This window comes from Drosophila willistoni, unplaced genomic scaffold, assembly GCF_018902025.1.
Source record: "Drosophila willistoni isolate 14030-0811.24 unplaced genomic scaffold, UCI_dwil_1.1 Seg169, whole genome shotgun sequence".
Classification (NCBI taxonomy): domain Eukaryota; kingdom Metazoa; phylum Arthropoda; class Insecta; order Diptera; family Drosophilidae; genus Drosophila; species Drosophila willistoni.
Genome location: NW_025814128.1, coordinates 4,626,622 through 4,638,423, shown reverse-complemented (window position 1 = coordinate 4,638,423; position 11,802 = coordinate 4,626,622). Strand labels below are relative to the sequence as shown.

General features: G+C 45.1%; 1 protein-coding gene across 1 annotated transcript; it reads left to right on the top strand.

Annotated features, from left to right (window-relative positions):
• Positions 1 to 1,768: 1,768 nt before the first annotated feature.
• Positions 1,769 to 10,352, top strand: LOC124460964. Its single transcript, XM_047012561.1, has 2 exons — positions 1,769 to 1,867; positions 9,379 to 10,352. Exon 2 carries the CDS (start codon positions 9,413 to 9,415, stop codon positions 10,277 to 10,279), a length of 867 nt encoding a protein of 288 aa, XP_046868517.1. The 5' UTR covers positions 1,769 to 1,867; positions 9,379 to 9,412; the 3' UTR covers positions 10,280 to 10,352.
• Positions 10,353 to 11,802: the final 1,450 nt, after the last annotated feature.

Below are 11,802 nucleotides of genomic sequence, written 5' to 3'. Positions count from 1 at the left end.
GAGGGTGAATCGTACCCTGGGACCTATGCTTGCTAAATTATCGGAACCAGAAAAGGGTATATATTGGGATTTGATAGTTGAGAATGTTGAACATTGTTTAAATAACACACTTCATAGGAGCATTAAGCAGTTACCGAGCAAAATGCTCTTTGGAGTGGAGCAAAAAGGCAAAGTCGGTGATGAGTTAAGAGAAGGACTACAGCAGATAGGAATACAATTACCAAATTTCTTGGATCATTCACTATGGAAGGATGGGGAAATACATCAGAAGCAAAGCCAGAAGTACAATTAGCAGCAGTATAATAGCAAAAGGGTAGCACCCACAGGATATAAGCCATATTATGGTGAAGAATTTCGATTCAACTACAGGAGCGTCAAAAAAGCTAATCCCAAAAGACAAAGGGCCTTATGTGATAGAAAAGGTTCTCAAAAATGACCGATTTTTAATTAAGGATGTGGAAGGCTTTAAACATTGGATAGGTAAAAGAAAAAGTGACTAAAAGTTATGCTTAAGCAAATGAAAATAACGTTAACTGTAATAGACTTTTATGTAATGTACCTTAACTAATTTGTAGTTATAAGATTTCACCTTATTGTAACATTTATTATGTAAGGATCAGGAGATCTTACGGTCAGGACGGCCGAGTTGTAGCAGGAGAGACGGTCAGTGCTCTCTTGCTACTCTTCGATCCCAGTATTTTAAGGGACTCTCTGAGAGAGAGGGAAGTTTAACGCGTCTGTCGTGTGGGTCAGTCGTTGCTGAGCGTTGAGGAGTGTGAGACAGATATCGAGAAAACATTAATAAACAATAACTACAATAAATAATAATAAGTACATTACGAAATAAAATAAACTACAATTAATCTAGAGCAAATAAAACCCGAAGCTCCTAAACACTCTGATATCGATCAATTCATATACCGCCCACACTATTGTAAAGAACTCCTTTCTAAAATAAGTTGGGTAAGCCAAATAAAAGCAAAAAGCTTTTTCGAGACAGAGGTCGTCGTAGATGAAATAAAGACGCAGCAAAAATTCTTGGTAGTAGAGACCAACACTATGAAGTGTGACGTTATTTTGGGATACGACCTCGTGGAGAAGTTTAGAGTATCGATCGATGAGCGTGGATATACATTTATGAGCCTGGTTGAAGACACCAAATCGCAAAAAAGAATATACTTACAATTGGTACAATGTTTTTGACATCTCATGTAGTTATTCGGCTCCTCGGCAATATCAAAAGCAAGTCGAAGCGTTGATACAGGATAGCTACCAGCCGAATGATGCAGAGAAGGAACATTGCCCTATTGTGTTAAAAATTGTACCAGATGGCGCAATAATCAGGCAATTGACAAGTCGTTTGTCAGCAGCAGAAGCAAAAGCGGTTGATGAGTGGGAAGAAAAAGGAATAGTGCGCAAATCCACTTCGAATATTGCTAGTAGAGTTGTAGTTGTAAAAAAGGAAGCCAATACTTTGCGGATTTGTGTATGTTTATGCCCAACCGGGCAACACAAGGGTTAAAGGAGGCGGAAGCTTTCACCTCGCGCCGCTCTCCCGATGGTGCCCATCGCTCTCCCCACGAAAGAACTCCCCACACTCCGCTCCAAGCGGGGCTTGGTGCCCTGCTCTTAAGCTAAGCTAGAGTTAGTTGAAGTTTATTCCTGAATACATCAAGTGAAGTGAAAATACTCTCTGCGTGTCAAAGAATTTACTGGGAGGAAAAAGGGAAAAGGAAAAGTTCACCTAGCTGCCATCAACCAGAAGGAAGTTCGACCCCCCTACATAAACATTTGGTCCTTCGAGCCGGATACTAAGATCCTCTCGAACCACTAGCATCGGTGGAATTTCATCCATATTTCAAGCTAAGTAATTTTTTTGCAAATTATAGGTATATGAGTACATGTACATGCCTCCAGCATCCGTACCCATACTCACATACATATAATTGTTGCCATTGATTCTCCTAATCCAAGTAAAAATTACTTTCGCGCAAATTTTTCCTCCTCAAAGGAGAGAAAATTTTGGTCCCCAAATTTTCATACATATATATGTGTCCAGTACATAAGGCGCCATATTGGTTCGCCCACTTCAAGTTTTTTTTTCTCGCACTTTGGCATATATAGGCCAAATATATAAGGCGCCATATTTTATTTGCCTATTTCCAATATATATTTTTTCGCAATTTCAAAAAAAATATTAACACATATGTATGTATGCAGTGAATCAAACCTACGGAAAAAGTGATCTCCTACATATAAAATATATATATATGCAAGCAGAGTGTGTGAATGTGACAAAAATTACAAACATATCCAGTGCTACATTAAATCCAAAAATAAAGGTTTTGTGCAAATACAGTCCACTCCTGGGAAAAGTGTGCGCGCAGTGAAAGGTGGTTCCAACGAAGAGAAGAAAATTTTCAATACGAATAATAAAGATTTAAAAAAAAAAAAAAACGAAAGTGAACCACCCTCTCACTTATAAAAGCCACACTTAGACATTTCTGGTGACCAGACACCCTATAAAGTTGGGGGCATATCGGTTAGACACAGCAAAAGAAATCATATTAAAAAAAAAAAAAACCATTAATTTATATAAAGAAATCCGATCCATTCACACCTCTGCATATCGCCATTCCATATTTTCATATTTAAAAAAAAAGAAAAAAAAAAAAGAAATTTTTAAATACATATATATATACTCCAACATTTTACATATCCATACACATACATATATATACATATTTTTCCATACATAAAATTTTACATATATATATTCATATCCATATACATATACATATTTTTTTTCCATACATAAAATTTTACATATTGATTCTCATATACATATCCATACATACATATATTCCACAAAAATTTCTAATTTTTTCGCACACAAATATATTTTTCCATCACCGCGAACAAATCCCGCTATCCCTTGCAGCCTATATACATACATACATACGTGCATACATAAGTACCGCTTAACTGCAGTATACCAGCACAGCTGCAAGCTCATGTGCCAAAGACCGGCACAAAGCAAACGACCAAAAGTAGCTGTGCTGTATACCCTAGGTTGGCAGGCACTTTGTGGGGTATATATGTTGAAGGGTCACGTTGAGGAAAAAATCGAATAATATTTAATTGGTAAAAATTTGTGTTCCGCGTTTTTGTTTATTCTATTCCCACGCGTTCCAAGTCGTATCTTTGGAGTTAGATTCCAATTCCAAAGTATTCCCACGTGTTCCAAGTCGTATTTTTGGAGTTATATTTCAAGTCCAAAATATTCCCACGTGTTCCAAGTCGTATTTTTGGAGTTATATTTCAATTCCAAAGTATTCCCACGTGTTCCAAGTCGTATCTTTGGAGTTAGATTCCAATTCCAAAGTGTTCCAAGCGTTCCAAGTCGCATCTTTGGAGTTATATTGCAATTCCAAAGTATTCCCACACGTTCCAAGTCGCATCTTTGTAGTTATATTTGAATTCCAAAGTGTTCCAAGCGTTCCAAGTCGCATCTTTGGAGTTATATTGCAATTCCAAAGTATTCCCACACGTTCCAAGTCGCATCTTTGTAGTTATATTTGAATTCCAAGGTGTTCCAAGCCAATCCTAGGGTTTTTTGGCAGTGTTCCAAGTCATTCCAAACGTACCAGCTCGTTTTCTGGTTTTTTCAATCTATTTCAAGGCGTTTCAAAGCCGTTCTTCAAGTGGTTTGGTAGTGTTCCAGTTTTTCCCAAACGTTCCAGTTCGTCTTTTTGGCTAATTTTCAAGCCGTGCCAAGCCAGCTCACCACTTTATAACCGCCACTCTCTGGGGTTATGAGCACGAGCCCGTCAAAAGACGAGAAAGCAGCTGAGAACACTGCAGCCCCGAGCAAATCCTCAATTGCTGCTCCAGGTCAGCGCCAGAGGAGTACCAGCCCTACAACTCCTCCTTCCCGAGCATTTCAGACCCTCTCTAGTCCACTAACTCTCAAGTCCGCACCATCGAGCACGACCTTTCAGCAAGCCACGTCAGAGCCTCGACGAGCAAGCCAAAAAGAGGTCAAATCATTGGTACCACTTCCACAGATTTTGGTAACCGCCCCAAGAGTCACTCGGTCCGAGACCAAAAGGGTTTTAGCTGCTTCCACCATGGCTTTGAAGAAGTTTGGTTCCATTTGCGATAAACTAAGTCAGTTTGAAGTCGACACCCACGTCACGTCACTGTCCGAGGTCAGCGTATTTACGCTCCAAGTCCGTCGTGATCGAGTTCAAGCGTTGTGGGAGAAGGTCGAGCAGGAATATGAGAAATGCGAGGCACTCACAGATGGTAAAGACGATAACTCTGAAGATTTAGCCATCCAAGCTAAATATGACAAATGCTATCAAGTTTACGAGCGATGCACGGCTCGATTAAACGAGCTTATCCATGAAGGGTCTGCTCCGACTCCTCCGAACCGTCATGCGCCTACCTCTGCACCAGCAGAACGAGGCTGTCGATTGCCACCCATTGACACAGAAATCTTTACGGGAGATTATTTAAAATGGCCCACGTTCCGTGACTTGTTTACAGCCATCTACATAAGCGATTCGCGAATTTCCCCTGTTGAAAAGCTGTACCATCTCCTAGCGAAAACGAGGGGTGAAGCCAACCTCATTGTAGCAAAATTCCCGCTTACAAATGATGGTTTTGAAACGGCATGGAATGCACTTAAACAGCGTTTCGAAAATAAGCGACTTATCGTCAACAGCCAATTCCGAGCACTTCTTGACCTGCCTCAAATTTCCCATGAGTCCGGAAAAGCATTACAGGATCATCAGAATGCTCTGCAGGCATCCATTCGCGCTTTTGAGCACTGTGGCCTGCCAGTAACCACTTGGGGAGGCATGTTCGTATTTTTCTGTTCCATCAAATTGCCAAAGAATACCCTTTCATTATGGGAGCAATCTCTGGGAGACAAGACTGCCATTCCAGAGTGGCAAATGATGGACGATTTCCTCACTGAGCGGTTCCGTACGCTCGAAGCGGTGGAAAATACAACTGCAATGGCTATTTCGGTTCCCACATCGAAACCTCCACGAAATCCGATTCCAGCCACCCGAAAGGCTAATACATTTGAAGCCAAGGTGACCACCAAACCAAAATCCTGTGATCTCTGTATGAAGGAGAATCACCCGGTGCGTCGATGTCCCCGCTTCCTTCAGATGACGGTGCCAGAGAGGGTGGCATACATAAAGAAAAAGTCCCTTTGTCTGAACTGTTTCGCAAGAGGACATCAAGTAAAAGATTGTCCGAGTCAGCACAATTGCTTCACGTGCAAGGGGCGTCACAATACGCTCTTGCACAAGGACGCCCGACCGGAGAATAATCCAACGTCGGTCCCAGCTCAGCCCAGTTCGCACAATATTGTCCGGACTTACTTTACCTCTGAGGCAAGGTCCTCACGAGATAAGTTGCTAGGTACAGCGATCGTGGACTTTTGGCACAAGGGCACTACTTATGCTTCACGGGCGCTATTAGACCCGGCTTCTGAAGCCAATTTCATATCCGAAAGAATGTTCCGACTCATGAAGTTACCATTCCAAACTGTCAGGGCCGAAGTGACAGGCATTAACGGAAAGGTCAATAGAACCTTGAAGGTCTGTCACATAAGCATTCGGTCATCGCATGGACCTCCAGTCCAGATCGAGATAGAAGCGTTTGTCTTGTCCCAAGTTGCTGATGATTTGCCGTCATGTACGATAGCCCAAGCCACACTGGAAGGAATGCCCAATATTCCTCTAGCCGACCCCTCCTTCAGATTAAAGGCAAAGATCGATCTACTCCTTGGCATTGATGTAATACCAGCGGTGACTCTTTCCGGCATCCAGACCGAAGTGTGCGGATCTTTAATGGCTCAAGAGACGAGATTCGGTTGGGTCATTTCAGGCCCGTTGCAAGGGGTCCCCGTCAGTTCATGTGCCGCGTTCACCACGAGGGTCGCAGTTAGCAGAGAGGAGGGACTTGAAACTCTTCTCACAAGGTTTTGGGAGGTGGAGGATCTACCGGGCAAACCGGTAGAAGATTCTGACTCTGTTTGCGAGGTCAATTTCCAGAAGACCACAAGAAGAGATGTTTCGGGGAGATATACGGTCTCACTTCCGTTTCGAGATCCAACCAACATCAACCTTGGTCATTCCAGACCAGGGGCATTGGCTCAGTTCCTAAAAAACGAAAGCCGACTCCTTAAAAATATTCCGGCAAAAACTGAGTATGACGCCGTCATCCAAGAATATTTGGACTTGGGCCACATGCGTCAGGTTCCATTTGACGGCACTAATAACAATTTTTATTTGCCACACCATGCGGTTTTCAAGCCCGACAGCACCACAACAAAGGTACGGGTAGTTTTTAACGCCTCTAGCAAGTCCACCAACGGAGTAAGTCTCAACGACATACTTTACCCTGGTCCGGTACTTCAGTCCGATCTCACTACTCAGATTCTCAAGTGGCGTTTTTTCCGAGTAGTTTTCAATGCCGACATCACAAAAATGTACCGCCAAATTATGGTCGATCCAATCCATACGCCATTTCAGAGGATCCTGTTCCGAAATAAAGAGGGGCAACTTGGTGATTACGAGCTGAATACCGTCACGTTTGGCATTAACTGTGCTCCGTTCTTAGCCATCCGAGTACTTCAGCAACTCGCAAGTGATGTACAATCCAAATTTCCTTTGGCTAGCGATATTATCAAGTCCTATATGTATGTCGATGATGTCCTGGCAGGGGCTCATAATGAAACAACGGCAATCGCAATGGTCAATGAACTTCAAGACGCTCTTGGTTCAGCTGGCTTTCCCTTGCGCAAGTGGACATCGAATGTAAAGAGCGTGCTCAGTTGTATTCCAAAGAGTCATTTACTGAATGCTGATTTCCTCGACATCGAAGAGGCCAGCACAGCGAAAACACTGGGAATCCGATGGAAAGCGACTACGGATGAGTTTTATTTTGTCATCTCACCCCAAGATGTCAAGTCAGCTTATACTAAGCGAGAAGTCCTCGGGCAGATCGCCAAGTTATTCGATCCCGCTGGCTGGCTGGCTCCCTTTGTGATTCAAGCCAAGGTGTTTATGCAAGAGCTCTGGTTACAAGAGCTAGGGTGGGATGATCAATTGCCCAGTGAACTCCATCACAGGTGGCAGGATTTTACAAAGAGCTACTCCTTCCTTGACCAGATCCGAATTCCACGATGGGTTCTTCATGACCCAAATTCCGCCATCCAATTCCATTGTTTTTGCGATGCGTCACAGCGGGCTTATGGTGCCGCAATTTACGTGCGCGTTAGCAATGACCAAGGCATATCATGCTGCCTTCTTGCAGCGAAATCTAGAGTCGCCCCGGTTAAAACGGTTTCATTGCCCCGCCTTGAATTATGCGGAGCTACACTTTTAGCGGAACTGGCAGCTGCAGTTCTTCCGCAACTTCCAGTTGATAATGCGGAGGCTTTTTATTGGTCAGATTCCACCGTCGTACTGTCGTGGTTAAATAAGCCACCCTGCACATGGACAACGTTTGTCGCAAATCGGGTAGCAAAGATTGTGACGGCAACAAATGACGCCCCATGGAATCACGTTCGTTCAGAGGACAATCCAGCAGATCTCCCTAGCCGCGGCCTGAGTGCGCAGGAATTGGTACACAAGGATTTGTGGTGGCACGGCCCACCATGGCTACGGGAACCACAAGAGTCCTGGCAGCGAGCGACACCACTCCCACTAGACACTGCCTTGGAGAAGCGGGTAGTGAAGGTCCACGTCGCGAACGCTAAGCCAGCCAACGAGATATTATCTCGTTTTTCCAATCTGGCACGTGACTTACGAGTGATAGCATATGTGATCCGTTTCGGCAGAAGGTGTCGTAAACTTCCAAACGATTACTCCGGGGAGGTGACCTCTAGCGAGATCAATCAAGTACTCCAGGCGTTGATCCGAGTCACTCAGCGTGATTACTTTACGACGGAACATCGGTGTCTACAGCAGAAGAAATCTCTGCCCACGTCTAGCACCATTCTCAATTTGAATCCTTTCATTGACGTATCAGGTGTGATCCGAGCATGTGGGCGCGTGCAACAAGCAGCGGCCCTTAGTTACGATGAGCCGTTGTCCCGGCTGTTGGTGCTTTTCACGCATCAGATCTCTCTCCATGGGGGCAGCCAACTGGTAGTCCGTCTCATCCGACAGAGATACTGGATTCCAAGACTGCGGAATCTAGTAAAATCGGTGGTCAATTCATGCAAAGTCTGTGTGATTTATAAAAGAAGGCTGCAATCACAGCTAATGGGCACCCTTCCGGCCCAGCGAACTACTTTCGCACGACCTTTCACGACCACCGGGATAGATTTCGCAGGTCCTTTCGACATCAAGAGTTTCACCGGCCGCGCTTGCCGCATATCAAAGGGATATGTGTGTGTCTTTGTTTGCTTTTCCACCAAAGCCATTCACCTTGAGGCAACTTCGGATTTGAGTACCGAAGCATTTCTGGCAGCATTCGCTCGCTTTGTATCGAGGCGAGGGTGTCCCCAGCAAGTGCAGTCCGACAACGGAAAAAACTTCGTAGGTGCATCCAGAGTGCTTGAAAAAGATTTCCTAAGTTCTACCCAGCAGAAAATATTATCCCACTACAGCCATCAGAATCTGTCCTGGCATTTCATCCCTCCCGGGGCACCACACATGGGAGGGTTGTGGGAGGCTGGAGTTAAGAGTTTTAAAACTCTGTTCTACAAGGCCACTTCCAACCAAAGGTATACTTTTGAAGAGTTCTCTACGCTGCTGGCTAAGGTAGAGGCGTGTTTGAACTCGCGGCCGATTTCTCCTATGTCTGAAGACCCCACCGACTCTTTAGCTTTGACCCCAGGCCATTTCCTAGTTGGCGGTCCATTGCTATCCGTGACGGAACCTGAAATCAAGGATCAGGTACCGTCTATCATTAACCGGTGGCAGCGTCTGAAGGCCGTGAGTCAGCATTTCTGCACCCGATGGAAAGACGAGTATCTGAAGGAGCTACATAAGCGCAATAAGTGGCGATTCCCTTCTAAAAATCTTGAAGTGGGCGATCTGGTGGTACTCAAAGACGACAATCTTCCATTTAATGAATGGCGTCTCGGGCGAATCCACCAGACACACCCTGGCAGTGACAGCAATGTCCGCGTCGTCGAACTGCTTACCGCTCGCGGTATTGTGAAGCGTCCCGTCGCAAAGTTGATCTTTCTTCCTCCAGAAGAAAGAATTCAAACCCATTACGTAAAACTACAGTAGCGTCCAGCACTTGGTCCTTCCTCCCAAGTAAGAAGGGCCGAGCTGCCAGTAGTAATATGTGTTCTATCGTCCTACATTAATCCGCTTTCTTCATTATTTGTCCCGGCAGCTTCCTGATATTCGTCAACCTAGATCCCGTTTCCATGGCTCCGAGACCGCGTTCAGTACAGGCATCGAAAGAGGAGCGCAGATGTTCGCGAGGAACTGAGTCCTTCCGTTGCCGAGTCTGTCGCGGAATCCATCCTCTGAAGCGATGCCGTCGCTTCCTGCGGCTGAACGTGGAGAAGAGGATGAGGGCAGTGCTGGCGAATAAGTACTGCGCCAATTGCCTGGCCCACCAACATTCCGGAGGAAGCTGCTTAAGCGGTGATAACTGCCGAATCTGTGAGGAGGATCACCACACGCTGCTTCACTTCCATGAACAGCTACGTCGACGCACTCCAAGCTCCGTCGTACGCCGAGTCACCCCCGAGTCCTCCAGACGAAGGGTCGCGCCAACGCCAGCCTCCGATCCGAAACTGACCTTGACCACACTGCTGCAGCACCGCAATCCGCATCTGATGCCCACGGCGATGGTGCGTATTGAGACGGAGGGAAAAACCTTCGACGTGAAGGCCCTGGTGGACCCTTGTTCTGCGGTATCGTCGATGGCGACGTCATTGGCCACGGCCTTCAAGTTGACAGCCGTCAATATAGGGGCAGAGAAAGCGGTGGCAGCAGTGATCCGGTCCCCAATCAGTGAAGGATGGCGATTGGAGGCGATCCTGAAGGTGGTCGATGGCTTGTGCTGCCGCACTCCAAGCGCTCCGGTGGACCCACAGATCGCCAAAAAGTTTGAGGGCATCGTCCTGGCGGATGAGACGTTCTACCGACCGTCGTCAGTGTCTCTGGTCCTGGGCGCGGATGTGATCACGGAGGTCATGCTAGATTCTAGTCTACCTGGGGTTGGCGGGCGGCCGATTGCGATGCGCACAGTTTTTGGCTGGACCCTGTCCGGAGCGTGCCATTAAACTGCCTGGGTCTTGCACTCCTGCAAGGGGGGGAGCATGTTTATGCCCAACCGGGCAACACAAGGGTTAAAGGAGGCGGAAGCTTTCACCTCGCGCCGCTCTCCCGATGGTGCCCATCGCTCTCCCCACGAAAGAACTCCCCACACTCCGCTCCAAGCGGGGCTTGGTGCCCTGCTCTTAAGCTAAGCTAGAGTTAGTTGAAGTTTATACCTGAATACATCAAGTGAAGTGAAAATACTCTCTGCGTGTCAAAGAATTTACTGGGAGGAAAAAGGGAAAAGGAAAAGTTCACCTAGCTGCCATCAACCAGAAGGAAGTTCGAACCCCCTACATAAACAGTGTAGACTACAGGAAGCTAAACAGCATGGTTTTGGAAGAATGCTTTCCAGTTCCTTTAATAGACGAAATGCTCGAGAGGTTGCAAGCAGCAAGCTTTTATACGATTATGGATTTAGAAAATGGGTTCCTTCAATGGCACATGGAGGAATCTAGCAAATCGAATACAGCGTTTGTTACTATAGAAGAGTTATACCAGTTTAATAGAGCGCTATTTTGATTTTGTAATTTCCTGCTTCATTCATACGTTTCGTTACCCACATATTTTAGGATCTGATTAACAAGAATATAATGCAATTATATATGAATGATATTATATTATATGCAAAGTCAGCAAACGATTGTCTAAACGAAACCAAATTGGTATTAGAAACTGCAGCAAAGTATGATTTCAAAATAAAATTGGGAAAATGTAATTTTTTGCAAAAACGCAAAGGCTTTCTAGGTCACGAAATTGCAGATGGAAAGATTTGGCCCGGTAAAGATAAGACGACGGCGATCAGTCGTTTCGGAATACCAACAAATGTCAGATCTATTCAGGCATTTCTTGGTTTAACCAGATTCTTAAGATAGTTTATTCCTCAGTATGCGCAGATAGCACGATCCTTTACCAAGTTGCTGAAAAAAGATTTCAAGTTGTCAGCAATTGAAGATGGCGATAATAAGTGAACCAGTGTTACACCTCTATTCTCGCGAGGCACCAACCGAGCTGCACACGGATGCTTTAAAAGATGGTTTTGAAGCGGTACTACTTAAGCTATTTGACAACAAATTGCTTCCGATCTATTTTTGGAGTAAGAAAGCATTTGAAGCAGATTCGAAAATGCATAGCTACATTCTTGAAGTCAAGGCAGCATATATGGCATTAAAAAAATTTCGACATTATTTGCTAGGGATCCCGGTGAAATTGGTGACAGACTGCATTGCATTTAAGCAAACTACGACAAAACTGGACATCCCAAGGGAAGTAGCGCAATGAATATTGTGTCTTCAAGATTTCAATTTGAACGTGGAGCACCGATCAGCAGATAAGATGCAGTACGTTGACTGTTTAAGCCGTTAGCCGCAGTCGTGCTTAGTAGTAAAAGATAAAATAACAGCGCGTTTAAAGAAGTCACAGCAGACAGATGATCATATTATCGCAATTATAGAGATACTAAAGCAGCAACAATATAAGAACTTCAACG

What these genes read in the sequence shown, in the direction of transcription:
- LOC124460964 (XM_047012561.1), top strand. Translation starts at nt 9,413, where the DNA reads ATGGCTCCGAGACCGCGTTCAGTACAGGCATCGAAAGAGGAGCGCAGA.